Genomic DNA, 20,342 nt, shown 5'->3' with positions numbered 1-20,342 from the left:
TCTCGAGCGTCACGCTGCGGCTCGTGAACTCATGTTGCATCGCTCGGCAAACGGCCTTGGAGGGTATACATGGCCTGCCCCGACTCTCTGCCCTGTTGCCGCACGCTGTGACGCTCCCGACGATCACGGACCTCTGCTAAGCGATTCCCTAGAAAACCACCATGACTGCTGCAGGAGCAAGAGCAAAGCGTTCCATTCGATAACTCACCGTCCGCTTCGAGGCACGCTCCCCGTCTGCTGCCAACATACTCCACAACACGAGCCAATGACCGTGATGGACATCGACGAACCTTACCTTCTGGTGACCATCGTTCCTATAGATCCCACGAGCTCGACGCAATGCTGCGAACGCTTCCGTAACTAGAATCAGTTTCGCTGGCTCGCTTATCGGACCATTCCTTCATTTGCTCGGTTCCGCTGAGAAGAACATGATGTACGTGCGCCTAGAGCCTACGCCTTCAGGTTAGAGTCGGATACTTCGGATCTTAAGCCTTCCAATTAGCGTCGGTTGCCACCTGCGTGTCTGACCTCTCGTTAGGTCTCATAGGAGCGCAGGTGTATGGGTTTGCTCTTCCTGGGTCCGGGCTGACGGGTGTCGTATTGCGGAGCAACTTCGCGTGGCCGCGCATCTGTGTTGCGTTTTGTTCCTACGCGTAGTCCATTTCTGTGCATGGGGTGTGTTCGAGCTCAGAGGGGCTCGTGAAGCGTCCCGGAAGCTTGCTGTTGATGGCGATCGAAATACCTATACCATCGGCCCTGATAGAAGCCAATAGGTCCACTCGTCGTTGTGAGAAACTTCTGCTCCTCATGTTTTGCATTTCTTTCGAAGCATTCTTACAATCCTTTCGCTTTTCTTCCTCCAGCGGTTCGTGCATTGTTTCAATCTTTGGAGGAATGGCGCCTACTTCGCTTTATGAACTCCATGTCGTCGATCAACCCCTCCTCTTCGTTGGTGCTTCAGTCCTCCATCAGTCGCATTTTCGCATCTGTCGCAGAGACACCCACTCCACAACGAAGCGAGACAGGCGCGCATCGCGGGGCTGATGTGAGCGTCAGCACGGTGCCCGTGGAAAAGCCGAGGGTCTGGTCCCTCTAGGGGCTCTGAGCCCCACGCCGAATGCAGAAGTAGCATCGCTTCTGAGGGCAAGCTGCTCATTGGCGGCAGGTCGATCTGCTCCCTGGCTTCTCCGCCTTCCAGGAGTATTCTTCAGAGGTCGATCTCTTTCTGTCTATCCTCTGAGCAGATGGGCTTCGACGAAGCGCCGGTCATGAAGAGCTCTGTCGTGCGGTACAGCCTAGTGACTGTGTCCTCTCCCGTTCGTCTCTGCATTATCGATTCCATCACGCGACCCTGTAGGTGAATGCCGGCTAGGTCCAGCGTGACCATGCATATTTTTCGCCCACGTGCTCCTTCTTGGAGGCCTGGCGGATATGAGACACGAAGCGAGCGACGCCCTTGGCATCGGCCAAACTGCATATCTGGGCATCGGCTGTGGCGCGTCGTGTATGTGTGTACGCGAGGAGCTGGGGAGAGAAATGGCCATCAGTGCCGACTGTGCCACTACGAAATGCTTTTTTCGAGGTCCCCGATGCACTCGAGGTACACCGTCTTAAGTACGAGCTAAGCGCCGTGCCGGGCACATTGTGAAGGATCGCGTATTCTCGTACGCGGCCTCTGTGTTCCGGCGGGGAAAAAGTGCATTCCAAGGGATCCCGCAACGACCGCTGTATCGTAGACTAGCGATGTGCGGTGCTTTTCGTTCGAGAGAAAGCCCAGGCGGCGAGCTCCGTGCAGGAAGGCGTCCCGCCGGAGAATGAGCGAGCTCTCTTTGAGCGGTACGCACATTTTTTCGGAACGTTCCCGGATTCTTTTGTTGCAGTAATACTGTTGTTCGCCCGGCAAACCTGCTGTGCTTGAGTGTGTGTATCCATCGATAAACAAGCAATATGTATTTATTGTTTGGACCTTGTTCGTCTCTTTTCTATATGCCTCTTCGCAAAGCCGCCATTTTCCAGTGTCAAGGGCTTTTCCGGGAAGAGCTCCGAGGAGCCTGTCGGCCTCAGGCGCGTCGCCAAGGGCATCGATCACTGGCTCGTGCCGAGGACGATCTGAGTCATCGATACCTGTATTTGCTTCACTGAATCTGTTCTTCGAAGCTCAAAAGACGTTATCGATCGGTGTAATCGAAACAGAATAAGTAGTTTTGTGTGAGATGTCCCATTCTCTGTTCTATGCTATTTTCCGAACCGAAGAGCATTTGAGAAACACGGTGTTATCCGTGAATGTACCAGAGACAGAGGGAACACCCAGGCTTGATAATAGACGTATGATCGAAGAGCCGCAGCGAGCTCGCAGAAGGATGATGGTATCGAGCGAAGTCTTCTGGAACCATCAGGTGGACCTACTGAACGATGGCGCGAGCATTCACGCGCCACAGGGCGGCGCTCGCAGGAGGAAGTGTGGTGGATATACCAGATCACTCAACATGGAATATTCCCAGCGCTGCGAAGTGGACACAGAGGCAGCGAAAAATGTAGATGCGAATGGCAAGCAAAGCATAGCTCGCAACTCCCACCTGTGCATGGAATGCAACGACATCTGATGGAAATGGCGAAATCTGAACTTGAACGCTGCTATCAATATCGTTTTACTGCTGAAAAGGAGCTTGGGGAAAAGATTTCTTGTCTTATTTATGAGCGGAGAGGATATAGAGGTAGAGAAACAGATGCAGAACAATGTTCCAAAGGCTGCCCTTTAGCATAGTAGGAACGTTTCCATTTTTGTCTGTACCCGAGTATGCGGTCCACTTCCATTTTGTTCTGGAAAGGGAGCAGCTAAACTGGACTGATATATGCTCCATACCGGTTGAAGATGGGCTAGAGTTTAAGCACCCTCTCCACACAAGGAAAAGGGCACTCTTCGTGGCCAAGGACTACCAAGGCCAACATTTGAGTGGATATGGCAAACAACAGCGCTTGGGTCATCGCGATTGCCCATTACAGACCTGAGATTATAACGGCGAGTTCGTAAGCTTGATTAAGACCGCAGCACTTATAGTCTTCGCTTTTTCCACTAGTTTTTGCTTCTGGTTGCATCGCTGATAACGCAGTATACCTCCGTGAGTTTCCTAAGTATATTTCCTGGACGTTTGGGTCTTGTATATGCAGAGCGTCAAACAGCTCTCACGAAACACAACGGGAGCACTGCAGCTGCTTCAACGAAGCTCGAAATCGCTGAACCTTCTCGCTTCCAACGGGCTTCGTGCATTCTGTCAGGCTCCTGGAGAAAGGCTTTTAGAAAAAGAACAAAAAGGCCTTGATCTCTTGCAAGCAGTGAAAGGGAGAGCACGAATAAGATGGACACCACCGACGGGACTAACCTTTCCTGTAGAGCTGGCATCTACAGCAGAGGGGCGCCCTATCAATACAGGAGCGTCGTTGGGCAGGCCCTCAAAGCTCCCTTTTATAGTTTATCGAACTGAAAAGGGCAACAATATTCCAGTTTATAGAGACTTTCGTGGTCATAACAAAGTGTACACAGTACTGAAGCGAGTACGTGGGCGCGTGGATCTCCTAGCTGTTGACATGGAACGCGTATGCGGTGGTCGGAAAGTGACCGTCCGCCCGGGACCAAGGCTCGTGGTCGAGGGCGACTTTCTCTTCCCTGTTCGCGAGTGGGTGCGTGCACTTGGATTTTAGAGAACCCCTGCCAGAGCGACACTCTTGGTGAAGCATCAGCCTTGCAATGAACGCGTCAGCGAACGGACGCAGGGAGAGCGCACTTTCATCAGCACACGATTCAGTTGCTGCTTGTCATATGGAACAAAGGTTTTCCGTACATGATTCTGGATTTTGGCGTAGCTCGGAAATCCTCAGCATCCATTGGTCCTCTTCATGCACGTGGAATGCATGCTTTGTGTTGTTCGGAGAAATCTTTTACTGACGCTTCATGCATGTTTTTTTAGCGGAACATGATTCGCTTCGAATCATCTAGATGTGTAGCAACCTATCGAGCATGTGTTTTATGCAAAACTTATGTCCCGAGGCATATGCTGTCCGGCCTGGTCGAGAGGTCGATTTGGATGTATTCTGGAGAGCATGCATTAAATTGCCGTAGGACCCCTAAAAAGAGCAGTTATTGCTTTACAAAGTGCTCGGCAATGCTGGTCGCTACGTTCGCTCATGTGCCTCAAGCGTGTTTCACCTGCTATCGACGCATTTTCCTAGCGAGACTCGTCAGCCCTTGTCCCGTGTTCTCCGCTGTTATCGCTTCGGATATTCCATGAAGCGCCGATAGGATATCGGCTTGGTTCGTTTCAAGCACGAGTCCACCGCTGATTAATTCATCAAGGACGTAGTTTACTTTCTCATGATGGAACACAATGTCGAGTTCGCAGACGTTACCGAAGTATCTGTCCAATGTTTCAACGAATACCTGGATCAGGTCAAGAATCCCGAGCTCGTTCTCATTTTCGTCCACGATAAAGACGAAGAAAAGTGTGGCATAGTGGCGAAATACGACTCTGAGGTCTCGTCCATAGAGCCGTGTTTCAGGCCGGTCCGAAGCGTCTCTTCGTGGGCGATCGTGTCCGACACTTGCCGCGTCTGAGTTTCCACCAGACGTGCGCCCCAAACCAGCAGGCTCGACACTTTTCAGGGGAAAGGCCAAAATCTCACTGATCTCGCTGTCCGTGCTGAACAAAAAGTTGCTGGAGCCCGCATTTCGCGTGCTAGCAGCACGGTAGCACTTCCAAACGATAAAGCGTTTTTGACTCAATGGGAGGTTCTGCAGACGAGTATCGTACCAACGAACCAGTCTGGACTTGCCGTGGCTATTAAACACCAACACTCCGAGAATCATTTTTCATGCGTACTGAAGCGGTACAAGTTGACTGGAACTGCGGTTGCCCCTGAGAAACAGTCCATATGTTGTTGATAGTATTCAGGAGCCAGCTTCTGAATCAGGTTGCGCAGCCTTTCCGGCCACGGCAAACTACGAGAGATTTCGAAACTATACTATTCAGAACAAGGATGGATAGGTGCTCGTACGCGTTCCTCGAGCAAACCTGCGCCGCCACTCAGCGGCGCACCGCCGTCGAACTCGGAATGCAGTGGATGACTTTGTCTCCATACTTCGCAGTACACTGGTTCTGAAAGGTAGAACCATGGGAGTTTGGGAGCTTTACAACTCCAGCGGCTTACATAAGAATGTCATCGAAGCGCTCATCAAGGAGAATGAACTCTCAGACGAGTCCTACTCTACAGTGGCGGCTGTTGGTGTCGAGGGCTCAGGCAAGACCACGTTTCTGAACGAAGTTTTTGGCACGACTTTTCCGGAAAGCAAAGGCGTGTCCGATCGATTTAATGGGCCTTCACCTTCAGGCGGCCGCGGAGCCCCAGGAGGCGCTCGTGCATCGCCGCCAGTTGGCCGCGGTGAGCAAGATGCGCCTGAAGTGCGTGCGTCCAAAGGTGGCACCGTGCGCCTGAGCCGAGCGGAGCCGCTCGCACGCTCCCTTATTCTCGCCCAGCCACCTCAAGAGCTACTGGTTTTGGATGTGGACGGTTTGTCTACAAGCACCTTGGGGGCGGGCTCCGTCCTGCAAGTCCGTAGGCAGGGTCTGTCGGGGGCTGTACATGACGGGGCTACAGCTGTGGAGCTTGGCGTAGCCATGGCCGACGTGCTCGTTTTCAACGTGCAGTATCACAGCTTGTCCAGGTCAACGGCATCTGGCCTGCGTGGTCTGGGCAGCGCCCTTGAGACCTATCTCCGTCTTTGCGCGTCCGGCATGCTTCATGGGATGGGTCCGATGCCGCATCCGTCACGAAAGCGCATGCTTTTGGTCATCGTGCGCGACTTCGAGGATGAAGAAGTTTCCCGGGACGAAGTTGCTGCGGCTTTTCAGGAGGATCTCAACGCGCTGTGGTCCAGAATGACGAAACCCTCTCGTTTAGGAAATTCGAGATTCAGTGAGTTCTACCAAACAGAATATGCGTTTCTGCCAAGCGCTTTACTGCGGAAGATTGATTTCATGCGGCGCGTTGGAGAGCTGCAGCGTCGTTTTCTGGACCCGACAGCAGATGGATATTTTTTCCAGAGGGACAATCGTTCTGGCGAGAGCATTGCAAGGTATTCTTGTCCGGTGCCGCTGTCAGAATTGGAATTGCACATTGAAAACGTCTTCAAGGCACTGAGCCAATTCCGGAAAGATCGCAGCGTTGGAGAGACTGATGGTGGACTTGAAGTCGAAGGAAGCTCTGAGCTCGAAGCTTCGTATAGGTGTGATGAGATCTGCAGTTTCATATTTTCCCAGTATCTGGATAGTGCACGCTCCTGGAAATCACGTGCAGAAGATGGTCGAATAATCGAGAATTTTGGCACCGAGGCTGATGGTCTGCTTCAGAATGCGCTCGAAGAGTACGATCGTGATGCTGCAGCGTTCCGTCATACCAAGACATTCATCAGGAAGCGAAACGAACTCCGCTCCTCCATTTTGAATGACCTACGTACCATATATGCGAAACAGCTGCTGAAGCTCCGGGAGGTCGCGTTCGATAGGTTCAAGCTGGCATTGACTCGGATCCAGGTAACGAATAGGGTAGAGAAGGACGTAGAAAGGCAGATTCGGGAGAATGAGAAGTACTTTATCGAACAGGCTGACTTACTCAAATGCCGCGATGCGCCACGCGGCGGAAACGCCTCATCCAATGCCGGTGCGCTTCCGTGGCGTCATGAGATTGAGCGTCGAGCACTTGTCGATGCTATGCGCGAAGTGGCAACAGAGCGACTCCAGTTTGCACGCCTACAGGGGGCGTACGTGCCCACTCAAAGGCAACCGGTTCAGTTCTCTTTTCATTACCTGCATCCGAATCCATTTGGAACAGACAGCCGTCAGGATCGACTGACGTCAACGGACCCTATCCGCTACGATCCGACTGTATCTCGTGTTGCCACTGTCCTCCGTGCTGGCTCGATTCGGCCACAAACTGACAACGTTCGAGCTCCACGGAAATCTAGGCAAGAAGCCGCGAAAACGAAGGTGCAAGGCACAAAAGAGTCTGCGGTACCAGCGAGATCATGATTGAAAAAATGAGCCAATGAATGGCCTTTTGTGAACGTCACAGAGCGATGCTCGCACGATGTTGGACTTGATGACAGGATGCGCTTGTTGGCGGGTGCAAAATGAACGAAACTACGACTCTCCAAGGGCTTTCTTAATCGTGACTTGAGCAGCAAGGTACTGTCGAGCTCCCTCGAGTAATTGCGCCTGCTTCAACAGCCTTTTTGCGGTACTGCGCGTTTGCAGTAGCAACTGCTGCTGCCGCACAGGCATGTCGAGTATACTGCTTACGGCAAAACTAAATAGCTTCTGCCGATGGAAATTCTGCTCCGGATCCAAATGCCCCTCGGGAATGCTCAGCACCGTCTCAGGGCTATTATCCACCACGAGCTTACTCAAACTCACCACCCTGTTGTACAGCTTATTTGACAGCCGCAACACGTCACCGAGCGCCGACCAAACGCGTCTCTCCAGTAGCGTCAAGCTTTGCTTGGAAATCCTGCTCGTTTCCTGATCGCCGCTCTGCGGTAGCGGCTCTTTCAGGGCCGCTAATATTTGCTCCACGCTCTCGATGCACACTTCGTCGTCAAAGTATTCCACAAGCGCAACTAGGTACGGAGAGTCCTTCGTGTACTTGAGCACTCTGAAGCGCTCGCGTCCGATACTGCTTGTCATGATTCGACCGTCCGCAAGGGGTTCGTATACATTTATTTCGGCCATGGTGCCGACAGCAGCGTGTGCGTTCCGGTCCTTGTCATACATCACAATACCGAAACGGCCATCTCCTTCCCGAATTCGCTGAAACATCTGACGATATCTCATTTCGAAAATATGCAGGGGAATGGGCTGTCCAGGACTCAGAACAAGGGGCAGTGGAAACAGAGGCAGTTCAGCGAGCTTTCCCGAAACCGGAACCTCTGTGTCCCTCTTTTCACTTGGGCTGAAGTACTCAATAGCCGTTGAATCCTCTTCAAAGAAAGATCCTGGTTCCGGGGTTGCGTCTTTTTCCTCAGGGTCATTAGAGCCGGAGCCTCCACGTGCTGAAGAGCGTACAAGTTCTGAACGGTTTCTCCGGCGAGTTTGCTTGCTGGTAGCAAATCTCGTGGTCGGGCGGTCAACCTGTGGCAACCGCCTCGAAAGCTCAGTTGTGCCCCAGAAATCACCACACGCTCCTTTTCGTGGGTTTCTGCGACTTAATTCTGAACTGTATCGGACCACCAGTTTCTGGTGGAAAGCATTCGTTACAGAATTGCAGTTCCAGCTTGCTATAAGGAACATGCTGGAAGTTTCACTGCGTTGCAACGAACTCGAACGCTGCTTCGTACCGCTCTTGAGGACGCGTTCAGCCGGACGCGCACATGCCCGCGCCGGCGAAAATCGCCGTCCGCCCGAAACGCCACATGATGCACTTGCGAGCAGCGCTGAAGGCAGTGCGGCTGAAACGCCCGAAATATGCGTTTTCTTGAGCTGGATAGGACAGTTTCTTTTGCTCGTGCAATTATTGGGAACAAGATATAAGCTTTAGACTTCTGAATTCTGCAGGACTCTGACAGTTTGTGGGACGGGAGCGGCCGATGTGAAAAACTCGCATTGATATGCTACGAAACGCGGAAACGCGTGAAAAGTATGGGCGGAAACGCACGCCCCGGAGATGATTTAACCATGAGCAGCGGTATGCCACGTTCTTCGAGACCGAGGGCTGCGTTGTTTTAGAACTGAGGCTGCGATATGCAGATCGTCACATCGCTAACGCTGTCGTGGGGCTGCACGATAACGCTTTCGTGTGGTAAAATACGCACTGGAGGTGCATGACCTCTGTGCGGGAATGGATTCAATATCTGGCCTTGTCGAGTTCTCTTATATTGATACTTGCAGTCTGTTCCCTATCAGGATTTTCGGAGGCAGCATTCACTGAAACGAGGAGTGCAGCTAGGGATTTGGTGCGCCAGAAACTGCCATTTTCCGCGCTCACTGGCCGGAACGTTAGCAGCGGAGCCGTCCTGGTGACCGCATACACTGCGGCCCAGAGCGTTCGATCCACGCACTGACTGCGCGTGGGCGCATCGGGTTACTCTTCGCCGACGGGAGCGTGCCTTAGAATGCATGCGTATACATGTCCGTCGTGGAGCTTTCACAATCCTCTTCCGAAGGGGACTCTCCACGGATGCGGGTTGGCATCATCCACTCCCTCGAGCCTCGAATTGACGTCCATTTGGCACAGCAAAGCCGTTCTCTCTCAATGCGACGACTGCCTCAAAGGTGGATCCAGCATCGCAGCAAATGCCCACTGTAGCTCCAACATATGAGCGGATTCTAGATGGATCTAATCAGCATCCACGACGAGCAGCCTTTCCAAAGGTCAGTCGAGGTAGCCGATTCTGGAAAAGATCACCATGCACCCCTCAGGTTACCGACAGCAGTCGTGCATTTAGCGGATTCCTGTTAGATTGACGGATCTGACTCTATAGCACAAAGCATATCGCCCATATATCTCGCAGACGACAGCGGTCGTGCGTCGACTGGATTTCCTTCAGATTCTCATACCCGGCACCGTAGAAAAAAGGAATCTGCTTTCTTCCTGGTTATCGACAACAGACCTATGTCCACAGAATTCCGGTCAGAATCATGGGACATGCACAACTAAAATCCAATAGCCAGTTCGTGAGCATCCACGACAAATGCATGGCGCTGAAGCAACCGCCTCTAAGCAGACACGCTGGCGTTTCAGCCAGCAGCAGCCGATACCGTGCGATCGGCTTGGCATCTCCTTCTCGACACGCTTATGGCAGGAGGACCCCATCAGCGTCGATGCCAGATGATCGCCTTTCATTCCTGAGCGCAGGTGCACGTGTGGATCGCCTGTTGGCGTCCCCGTGCGGTACCATACTTCCAAAACAGTCCGCCAACATACAGAGTTTGTGAGTTCACTGAAGACCATGCAGCCATTTCCTCCAAACGATTGGAGTTGCCGTTTTGACGATAATCATACGCTCGTTTTCGTTTACTAACCGCTTGATGTTAGGACGAAAATCTATCCATTCGGAACGAACAAAGTCCATTGAGGTATATTGCACGCCTCTGGCAAGAATCCTGTTGCTCGCCACAGATCGCCATCGTCTGGCGTTCTATCACTTCATCAATCAAAAGATTCTGGCACTTACAGCTATGAGGAGCATACATCATTATTCCCAGCCCCCAAACCAGTTCTTTTGGTGGTACACGGGGTGCCCTGGTACGACACCCAGTCGAGCGCAACGTCCGCGGCCGCTACGTGGACCGGTGCCAAGCATCTACCCCGACGCACGTCGTCCTTCGTGTGCGAGCAGTAGAGGCAAATCCTGGCCAGTGCACTGCACGCTCGCACTGAAATGGCCCCCTCCCCAAACGATACTTGCAAACGACTGCTGTGCGGACAGAGAAATTTCACCACGCAGTGCTGCAGAGAAAATGGATAAACCGGCGACAATGAATCGGTTTCAGAGAGCAGCTCCCCGAGGCTGCTCTGCTCCGACGCTGTCAAGCAATCGACGACGCATGCCAGCGTACATGAAGGTAGCGATTCTTAAACAGCACGCGTGCGAGCTGCTTCGATGATCGGCTCCAGGCTCGGGTCAATTTCCGTGATGCGTACCGGTCTTTTGAGTTCGAAGGAACGTCTAGCGGCCATGGCCATAACCACGGCGATGCGGCCGTCGAAGTCCGACGGCAACGGCAAAGCAGGCGTACCCGCATCCGTTCCCGCTTCGGCTGTGCGGGCGCCGCCTGCCCGAATCTCTACCAGGTGCTGCACCCAGGCAAGCATCTCCTGCAGATAAGCCTCCGCGTAACGTTCCATGAAAAAGTTCAACGGTTTGTCCCGGTGCTGTCCAATCACATCCATATACTCAGCAGTGTTGGGATACTCGTTGCCGACGGTGATGCAGCCCTCGGTTCCAAAGAGCTCCGCGCGCTGGTCATACGCCTGATGCGGAGTCGATCGCGAATTGTCGATGACGCAAATTGCGTCGTTTGCGAAGCGCACCTGAGTCATGACGTGATCGCAGTCCCCGATTTCCGCTATACTCGGTTCGCAGCAAAGGCCCATGGCAAACACTTCGACGGGCTCTGACTTAAGCAGAAATCGAGCCATATCGAAGTCGTGGATCGCCTGGTCGAGCCAGATGCCGCCAGAGACTTTGAGATAGGCGAGCGGTGGCGGCGCAGGATCCCTCGACACAAGGTGTAGCTTGAGTGGCCTCCCGAGAAACCCGGAGTCATGGGCAAGGCGCGCACGTTGGAAGTTTTGATCGTATCTGCGCTGAAAGGCAACCATCAGCTGGATGCCTGAGCGTTGCAGTCGACGCAGCCGGCGATCATGCTCGAATTGTGCCAGGCTTAGATTGTCAAGTCCAGTCTCGCCGCTGACGAACAGGCTCGGGCGTTTTGCTTGAAGTCGCAGCTCTTTGACGTCCGCATTCGCAGCGTCCAGTGTTGCCAGCGCATCATCGATCACATCAAGGCCGAGTGCAATCGGCTTCTCGCAGAAAACGTGCTTCCCATAGCGCGCGCACTCCTTCATAAGCGGTGCGTGGGTGTCCGTCGGCGAACAGATGACCACGGCGTCCACTCTAGGGTCATGCACCAAGTCCTCCGCATTCGTGTACCAGATGGGGACGTGGAAACGCGCCGCAATCCGTCGGGCAGCATCCTCAATGGCATCACTCACAGCTACAAGCGCAGCGTTCGGCACGCGGTTCGCCAAGTTATTCGCATGAACCTGGCCGATACGCCCACATCCGATGATCCCGACTCGCAGCCGCGAGGCATTGTAGGCCGAGGCCGCACTCTGTGCAGAAGCCGTGCCAGCCACCGGGGGCAGCACGCTCTCGCTCAACGTTCCTACAAGGACACGGCTATGCGCAGGCTCGGCAGCGTCTTTGCTCAGAGCCGTCTCTTGTTCTGAAGAGTCCTCAGAATCAACCTCAACCAGCTCCTCATCCTCTAGACGAAGCGCTGAAGCGGTCAAACGAACAAAAGACTCTAGCTCCTGCCGAAGCATCACCTCATAAATGCGCTCCTCAGGTCCTTTTCCAACTTTTGACTGGCGAGCTGCCTGTTCCTTGCTTGCGAGGCTGAGCAGATCGCTGCTCGAAAGCTGGCGTGGATCGCGGCCCGGCTGCACCGAGGCGCCACCCTGAGCATTTTTCAAGTTGCCCGACTGTAAAGTTTCAGCCTTGGATCCCGATCTGCGCAGCAGTCCAGCTCTATAATCAGCGCGGTACTTGAGTCTCGTGAACGATTCAAGAGTTGAACTCGCTGCCTCACATAAAATTGATAAAGAAATGATCGGCGGTGCGATGCGGCTTGCAGCGCGGATCAGGAGCGCAGGCGGTGCGATAGCGCATGATCCACCACACATTTTTCGGGGGGCGCTTTTGCATTCTTGCCTGAATAAAAGTGGATAGGTCTACTTGTCGAACTCGCGTTTGCATCATCAAGTTTGGGATGCTTCCCGACGCTATCTACACCAGCGTTGAGGAGATTTTTCCTCCAACCATTTCCATATTCTTTCCCATACCTTCATCGGGGGGCACGGCGGCCTCTCGTGTCCCTCCAGTTCCGTTGTCAGCAGTCGATGAATGTTGGTGCCGAGGTTCAAGTCGCGATTTCGCTGATTCTGCTTGTTTTCATTTGCGTTTGACGCACAGGTGCACGTTATGAGAGACGCGTCGCATGCCATTTTCGTCTTCTTTGTATATAGCCTGGGTACGACCCTGGCAGTGGTGAGGCATTTTAATGGTCCGGGGTTGCGCTGTATCCACAACACATCTCACTCCAAGGCGGGGCTGTAGCGCGTGAACGTTCGCTGGATCGCTCGATATATTTCCTTGACGGGTACCGAGGGCTCGCCTGAACGCTCTCTTCCGTCCCCGCGCTGTGCCATGCCCTACGATCGGGGGCTTGTTGTGGGCGATGGCCTCAGTGAGTCATCCGTCCGCTGCACACGCGGGCGTACGTAGTACCATTCTATAGACGATTTGGGGAGCATGATATCGTGCATGACGGAAAACGATCAGAAGGAAAACCAAGCTGGAGAACCAGTCAAGAAATGTCGACCCGTATACGCTCTCGTCGTACAAAGCAGAGACGCACCTTCGACATGAAGCGATCACAGCAATGACTAATTTCCGAGTCCGATACCCTTTTGGGTGCAAACCGAGGGCACAGGAGCCTCTGGGAGCGTAGCTCGGTAAAGGTGTCTTGTAGCTGCGTAAACCTATATCAACGATGATCAATCAGAGAAACGTACTTGTCTTTCGAACGGAATCGATGATTTGAAGTGACATGTTCGCTGAGCCCGCGGCATGAGCTCGTGAAGATGTTGTTAATTGACGACTGCTTGACTTTTACCTCGTCAATGCAGCAGCGCGAAGTGCTCTGCCTACGAGCTGTCTTTAAACAACAAGCTCGAAAGCTTGTCGAATATGTAATATGAGTTTGCTTCACGTAAGGAAACGATACAAGTGGAGGAATGTACGAATAAACTAAATGATGAATCGGTCATTTTAGGAACCGCTTTCGGGAGCGTCGCGAATCATTTTTATCTTGGTGACGAAGCAAACTCGAGCTGCGAAGCTCCGACGGATCCACTCCGAAAAGACGACCTAGAATACTTAATTTGCGTTTGAATCCGTAGGTCCTTATTACTGCACTTTGAATATGCAGGCTGTACGCCTAAGAAGCTTGGGAAAATCGCAAGGCAGAATCAAGGCGCGCACATATATCGTGAGCGAAACGAAGCACATTCTTCGACCAACAAGCGTACATACATCTACGCACGCACAGACGCCTTCCAGCCTTTTTCGGTCCGCTGACAGCTACCGGCTTCAGCTCCTCACTGAACGCGTTGAGCCTGAAAGGCTGCCCTACGAAGCAGGATCGCTTCAGCTCCTCGGGTTTCGCCGTCAGCACCAAACATCGTCTAACATGGATGGCGGTTTTGAGGTCTCTATTTACGAACCCTTTGCGTGAATTGACGCTGGTTGAACCCAGCTTTGCGTGGATTGCTAGAACTCGCGCCGTCTGTACCAAAATATTCTGGACATCGTCTCGTCGGGCAAACAAATATTCTCGCCTATCTCCCAGCTTCTCTTTCTTCTTCGTCATTTGCTCTTCATCGTTCGATGGTCGGCCAATAGGTTTTTTCCTTTCTTCCGACTGCCGGCGACGCTGCGCTTACGGGATGCCCCAACTTTCACCACCATAACGTTTCCCTGGATTTTTACTTCTGAACGTGGACGCTGTTTGGACACATCTGCTAAAAATCGCGAAGAAACATTTGATGGCGTGCACCTGGTAGCGGAACCCAATTAAGTTGAAATACTACAACTGTTGCAAATTAATCTAACTTGGATACTGACAGTTGGTTCTGTTTGCTTCAGAACGGACGAGGCAGGTATCGCTCTCCGCGAAATCCACAGTCTCGTTTTCTGGGAAGAAAAGCGTCTTTTTGGAGCTTATGGCAGCTCGTTTCGCTGCTTCCGTGAGAACAAATGGGGCTGCTTTATTCCCGTATGGTTTTTCAGCCTCCGCGCCCCCCGCAGTATTCCGTTGAGTCGGAGAACGAACTTTTTTGGATATGGACCGCAAGTGGGTCGCGCATTCCAGTTATTTACTACGACGGAGGTGTGGCTCGAAAGCCGACCCCACGCAACCGCTCGGAGCAGCGAACCTCGGCGTCTCCTGTGCAAGAGTTGCGTCGCTACAGTCGACCGTTTTGGAAAGTCTGGCCTCGAAAGTCTACTCACGTCGGTCAAGAGGCAAAAGTTGATCCACGTGAGGTCGCAGCCTTGCTTGATTTGTCGAGCAGGGCTGCGCATGGGCAGAAGCTACAAGACACCCCGTTGGAAAGAGGTCAGGGTACCTCCGGGGGGACTGCAGATTCCCGTGATGAAATGGAAGCTGGACACGTTCTTGATATTTTAAACCAAGTGCCGCAACCCAGGAGGGAACGAAGGGGATATCCGGAGGAGTTTTTCACGATACTCTACTCGCACGGCAATGCCGAGGACCTTGCTTCTGCAGGAGCATATGTGCAGCTATTGACGACGGTTCTGGGCTGTAAGGCGATTGCTTATGATTACACCGGATACGGTCTTTCGTTACCGGCTGGTGTTCGCCCCTCAGAATATCGTTTCTATAAGGATACGTACGCGTGTTATCGTTACCTTATCAATCTAGGCGTGCCTCCCGAGCGAATCCTGCTCATTGGCCGCTCCGTTGGATCAGGACCAACAGTTGAGCTGGCTTCGAGATTTCCCATCGGTGGTGTCGTCCTCATTGCACCACTCATGAGCTGTTTACGCGTGGTGTACCCCGACATTCGCTGTACGATTCCCTGTCTGGACATGTTCCCATCGATTGATCGGATCCATCTCATCAAGGCTCCGGTTCTCATTATTCATGGAATGCAGGACAATGTTGTTTCAATTTGCCATGGAAGAGGGCTCTATGAACGCTGCAAAATGAAAACTGAGCCCCTCTGGCTGGAAAATGCCTCACATAACGACATCGAGGTGCATTATCTTTCAACTGTTTTGCAGCGGATCCGCGTGTTCAGCAGATATTGTGCAGCCTTTTTCGCCGAGCGTAATATCGAACGGGCCTAGTCGATATGCTTCGCGCATGTGCAAATGTTTGCACACTAGGACGAGTTGAATTTGAACATAACAACAAAATTTGTGGCGTATTGGCGGACTGCAAGGGTCTGCGAACAATGGCTGCAATTGGCAAAAGTTGAACCACAGCCTTTGCATAGAAATCGCCCTGCTACTTACTCTCAATTACGAGTCAAACGGGAAAAACAAAGTCCGCTGTATTGGAATCGGTCCCGGTGGTGGTTCAACGTCGCGGATGCTGTGACCTGTTTCAATTGTAAAAGAGACGCCTGATGTCTGGCGGAACCGGTCATGCTAGCTGTGATGGACTCGATCACGTCATCAATGTTCGGCAATGCTCACACGCTGGAACAATACCGGTCGTTGCGCCTCTCTCCTTATCGATACATGTCGAGCTTCGGCGAACGGCCCGAAAAATCGGTAGACCTCTAGATGCATCGAGGAAACGAACTGCGCAACGCGGAAGTATGTGCCGCAAAGGATACGTTCGTACTCTTTCACACTGTTGTCCTCAATCGGTGAAAGATTGTCGGGATGTAGCGGGGAGCGCTAAGCACTGCGGGCAGACGGTTTTCGATGCGCGATCGCATGCTCCTGTTGGGTTCAGCTTGGATGCCCATGAAGAGACGCATCCTTCGAAAGCAGAGATGCGGTGCGCGCTGCGGAGCTAATACTGACAGAGAGAGCCAAGCGGCGGTTTCGCATGTACAGACACGTCATCAAGCAGTAGAGCAACCTTTTTCCTCGCAGATCCGTGGACTCTTCGGGAATTATACTGGTATTTTTTTTCAAATTTTGAAGAGCCGAATCTGTCCATCAAAGTAGACATCGCGAAATGACTTTGAGCTTGTGCTGAGAATACACAGCAAGACGACAGAAAGCAAAATTGCTCCCCTCGCAGATAGCGTACAGCTCACTGTTCTGCTGTCCGTGGCATCCGTTGACCAAATCCTGACAACAACCAGATGCATCCTCTCGGTCGACGCCTGCGGGAAAGTCATCGGTGCCGGGGTGGTGTATCTTGCCCCGGATCCGGCACTGGCACGGCGAGGGGGTTGCATCTCGGAGTGGCGCACGCAGCGCCGCGACGAGCACACCAGCAGGTAGTCGGATAATTCAAACATATTTTCACCAGCGAAACGATAATCTGATCCAAGAGGAACCTGGAAGCGTCTGCGTACGCGCTGAATCTTACAGCCTGCCAGCGGGCTGTGTTCGCGCTTGCAATACGTTCAGCTTCCGAGGATCGATCCGGAATACGAACATTGCGAGTCGCGAGCTACCAATTCGCCTTTCCGAAACGAGCAGCATCTATGGTGCATAGCATGCGTGCCAGGAATTGCATACCAACCTCTATTTCCGATGAGAACACAGCTCCGAAGCTTTGGGATTATCGCATACACCAAAGAAGTATGCTTATCGCTTTACTCGGTACCCTCTGACCCGGGCTCTTGAGCTCATCTGGTTCCATTCGTCGACTCGATGCCACCGCAACTTTAGGTCGTGCACCTGCTGAGTACAGCAATAAAGAGCTTCAAACTGTTGCCAGACAGACTGACAGACAGGAAAGGAAGTCGAGCTCACCAATCCATACCACCGGTTGCACCGTCAGCGATTTGAACACACACCGGTGGGGCGCACGATTCCGCGGCACGACCTATGATTCCACGCAGGTAACCGGCGATAGGGCTCGCTTAACGCAGCTCTTGAGCATAATCAGCTTCTTTCCATGTCGTATATACGGCTGGTAACATGGAACGTTGACTTCGACTCTCCGTTTAACTACGAGCGGTTTACAGCTATTGCCGAAGAGGTCCTGGGTGCAAAACCCGGCGTGGTGCTTTTTCAAGAAGTCTCTGATTTACCGTTCTCCTCTTGGCAGGGCGAGAAAGAGCAGTCGACGATTACGTCCGCTCGTCAGCATGATTCTTGTTACAAGGTCCTCTTGCGTCGTCTTGAGGCTCTATATGAGCCAATTGTTGATCTCGGCTTACCCTCAGAGCAGGCATACTTCGTGATGGCGTTCGTTGACCGAAGCAAGTATCGAGTTCACGGATACGAATACACTGAATTTGAAAACTCTTCACAGGGAAGAGGTCTGCTCGCAATACAGCTCGAGCCCAGAGATATGTGCGGAGATTTCAAGTTTCGAGTGCTTACATCACACCTCGAATCCGGAACTGCCTGTTCGGAAGTCCGAGTTCAGCAGATGAGGCAAATCGCGTATGAGATGCTCGAGGGTGATACCCCGGCAATATTTGCAGGAGATACCAATTTTCGAGAGAAAGAAAAAGCAGGATTTGAGAAGGAAATCGCTAAAGCGATCGGCTCAGAAGAGATGCGACTTTTTGACCTATTTGTTGAGGTAGGGGAGCCTTCACATTTGCGTTTCACCTGGGACACACGCACAAACACGAACAAAGTCAAGGAGTTGCCACCTCGGTTCAGGCCGCGGGCTCGTTTCGACCAAGTGCTTTTCACTAGGCCTTTTCAAGCGAACGCCATGCGGCTTTTGGGTCGAGAGCGACTCGGGCATGCTGTATTTCCATCTGACCATTACGGGATTTACGGAGAGCTGCGCTTCTGATGAACATCACCACGATTGGGCACTATTCATATGAGAAGGGCCGGGAATATTCGGTGTACAAACCATGGCATTTGCTCATGGCAAAGGCGTCTTTGCGACCTGATATCGCTTGGGATCGTTCGCATGGAATCTATATCGGCAATCTGTGTCTCGACTTGAAGCCAGTCGCTCGCAATGAGAACATTATTATATCGACGTCTAATGTGGAGATATTGGAATCATACCTAACGAATTACGGATGCCCCGTCAAAGTTCATTCGAGTTTTGCTGGCATAACTTGCGATGAATCGGTTCTTCCTGTCGAACAGCAAATCGTGGCGGGCGCATGGTCAGGGGCGGGAACCGCATCCCAGCCTGAGGCTCAGGAGACGTCTCTTGTGGTTCCAAGTCGAAGAGCAGGTCCGGCTCCTGTAAAGCAACAAGCAACAGGAGGCACTTGAGCTCAACCATCGCGAGCGGATTACCTGCGCACATTCTTCGACCCCTTCCGAACGGAATGTAGCAGTAGTCGGATGGTGCATCTCCATGGCGAGCAACATTATCCGTTGGGCTGATCCATCTTTCCGGGTTGAAAGATTCTGCCTGTTTCCAGTACGCCGGGTGATGGTGCTGAAGCCAGGGAACAGCCGCCACGAGGGTTCCCCCGGGCACAAATACGTCGCCCAAGTGAGTGTCACATTGAGCCTGCCGCTGAATCAAAGGAAACGGTGGAAAGAGCCGCAGCGTTTCGGCAATTACCGCATCAAAGTAGGAATGTTTCTTCAACAGCTTGGATAGACGATTCACGTCAGTGGCAATGTCCGATGCAGTCAAGTTTGCTTTTTGCGCTGGCGTAGTCTGCGAGGTCTGCGAACCCTGTTGGGCGACACCTCTGCCCCCGTTCACACTGAGATCTTCAGAAAGCAATCGTCGCGCCTCGCAAGCCAACTTCTCACGAACATCTTCGTGGACGCTTACCAGTATCAGTGCCCAGCTAGCAGCGATAGGCACCGTCTGCGTAGCCGCCATCAATAAGCCGAGCACTTTCGCCAACCTTCGCAGCCGACCTGCTTTACCAAGCCAGCCATTTATCCACGAATTTGATGATATCCGCAGATGGCGGAGAATCTTCTGCCCGAAGATAAGCAGGACACTTGTATGGTAGATGTAGCTTACGTTGGCGAACCATGCATAAAGGGCTCGTTGTGGCAAAATCATGCGTCTGCTGAACTCCGCACCAGCCTTTTCGATAGCGGACGCAATGCGTGTTGCTTCAGCATTATCGACCACCAGCCCGAATAGCACCTTGCAGTTAAGCTGTACGTAGAATCGTTGAATAAGCTTGGATGCGTCTTTCCCCACGTTGTCTTCAGCGCGTAGCTCTGCGAGAAATTTTTCTGTACTCGAGGCGATTTCAGTGAGCGAGCGGTCAATCAAGTCCAACAAAGCCGCCCGCGACGGGTCTTCGCGAACTCGTTGCTGCTGATCTGGGTCCGCAGTCTCGATTTTTTCACGTAGAAGCTCGGCCCTTTGGTGCAGCTCCAGAGCGGTCTTTACAGTGCGGGAACGATACCCGAAATACTGCGGCTTCTCGAACGTGCGACTCGTTAGTACCTGTTCCACCAGATCAGGAGCCGAAACGATCAACAATGGCGTGCTGCTAAGCCAAAAGACCGTGACCTGGCGTTCCAAACAGGACTCGTAAAGGGCACGGAAGAAACCGACGCGACTCAAGTAGAGAGCGTTGCCGAAACCCGGAACCGGTACCGGCCCCAGCGCTGTGACGACTTCAAGGAGCCCGCGACTTACAGGGCGGCCAGCGCGCTTCTGTTTCCAGAACCATAGTGCATACTTCGCGACTGTGCTACCAACTTGGAAGAGCGAAAACGCTCCCAGCGCTGCGACAACGTACAAGCTGGGTCTTGGTACATGGAGCAAGTTCCTCGCCAGTATCATGCGCACATCAGTGTTGACTGTTAAGCTTAGCAGACATCGAAACAAATACACCGGGTCGAAGAACCTAGCGTACCGTATGTACCAGATCTTCTCAAAATGTACGAG

General features: G+C 52.6%; 8 protein-coding genes across 8 annotated transcripts; 4 read left to right on the top strand and 4 right to left on the bottom strand.

The window, feature by feature from the left end:
• Positions 1–3,162: 3,162 nt before the first annotated feature.
• CYME_CMD103C (hypothetical protein) lies at positions 3,163–3,699 on the top strand (the record flags this gene model as incomplete). The annotated part of the gene is made up of 1 exon (XM_005535406.1): positions 3,163–3,699. The coding sequence occupies one exon, from the start codon at positions 3,163–3,165 to the stop codon at positions 3,697–3,699; it is 537 nt and encodes a 178-aa protein (XP_005535463.1).
• A 508-nt stretch (positions 3,700–4,207) lies between these two features.
• CYME_CMD102C (adaptor-related protein complex 3, sigma subunit) lies at positions 4,208–4,861 on the bottom strand (the record flags this gene model as incomplete). The annotated part of the gene is made up of 1 exon (XM_005535405.1): positions 4,208–4,861. The coding sequence occupies one exon, from the start codon at positions 4,859–4,861 to the stop codon at positions 4,208–4,210; it is 654 nt and encodes a 217-aa protein (XP_005535462.1).
• A 304-nt stretch (positions 4,862–5,165) lies between these two features.
• On the top strand, positions 5,166–7,079 carry CYME_CMD101C (unknown GTP-binding protein; the record flags this gene model as incomplete). The annotated part of the gene is made up of 1 exon (XM_005535404.1): positions 5,166–7,079. The coding sequence occupies one exon, from the start codon at positions 5,166–5,168 to the stop codon at positions 7,077–7,079; it is 1,914 nt and encodes a 637-aa protein (XP_005535461.1).
• A 111-nt stretch (positions 7,080–7,190) lies between these two features.
• On the bottom strand, positions 7,191–8,336 carry CYME_CMD100C (similar to ATP-dependent proteinase BsgA; the record flags this gene model as incomplete). Its single annotated transcript, XM_005535403.1, has 1 exon — positions 7,191–8,336. The coding sequence occupies one exon, from the start codon at positions 8,334–8,336 to the stop codon at positions 7,191–7,193; it is 1,146 nt and encodes a 381-aa protein (XP_005535460.1).
• Positions 8,337–10,620: 2,284 nt separating this feature from the next.
• CYME_CMD099C (probable myo-inositol 2-dehydrogenase) lies at positions 10,621–12,096 on the bottom strand (the record flags this gene model as incomplete). Its single annotated transcript, XM_005535402.1, has 1 exon — positions 10,621–12,096. The coding sequence occupies one exon, from the start codon at positions 12,094–12,096 to the stop codon at positions 10,621–10,623; it is 1,476 nt and encodes a 491-aa protein (XP_005535459.1).
• Positions 12,097–14,590: 2,494 nt separating this feature from the next.
• On the top strand, positions 14,591–15,706 carry CYME_CMD098C (hypothetical protein, conserved; the record flags this gene model as incomplete). Its single annotated transcript, XM_005535401.1, has 1 exon — positions 14,591–15,706. One exon carries the CDS (start codon positions 14,591–14,593, stop codon positions 15,704–15,706), a length of 1,116 nt encoding a protein of 371 aa, XP_005535458.1.
• Positions 15,707–17,444: 1,738 nt separating this feature from the next.
• On the top strand, positions 17,445–18,302 carry CYME_CMD097C (similar to Traf and Tnf receptor associated protein; the record flags this gene model as incomplete). The annotated part of the gene is made up of 1 exon (XM_005535400.1): positions 17,445–18,302. The coding sequence occupies one exon, from the start codon at positions 17,445–17,447 to the stop codon at positions 18,300–18,302; it is 858 nt and encodes a 285-aa protein (XP_005535457.1).
• A 246-nt stretch (positions 18,303–18,548) lies between these two features.
• On the bottom strand, positions 18,549–20,237 carry CYME_CMD096C (cytochrome P450; the record flags this gene model as incomplete). Its single annotated transcript, XM_005535399.1, has 1 exon — positions 18,549–20,237. One exon carries the CDS (start codon positions 20,235–20,237, stop codon positions 18,549–18,551), a length of 1,689 nt encoding a protein of 562 aa, XP_005535456.1.
• Between the last annotated feature and the right edge of the window lie 105 nt (positions 20,238–20,342).

This window comes from Cyanidioschyzon merolae, chromosome 4, assembly GCF_000091205.1.
Source record: "Cyanidioschyzon merolae strain 10D DNA, chromosome 4, complete genome".
Taxonomy (NCBI): domain Eukaryota; phylum Rhodophyta; class Bangiophyceae; order Cyanidiales; family Cyanidiaceae; genus Cyanidioschyzon; species Cyanidioschyzon merolae.
Note: the sequence above shows the minus strand (reverse complement) of the source record. Positions and strands in the feature narration are given on the sequence as shown.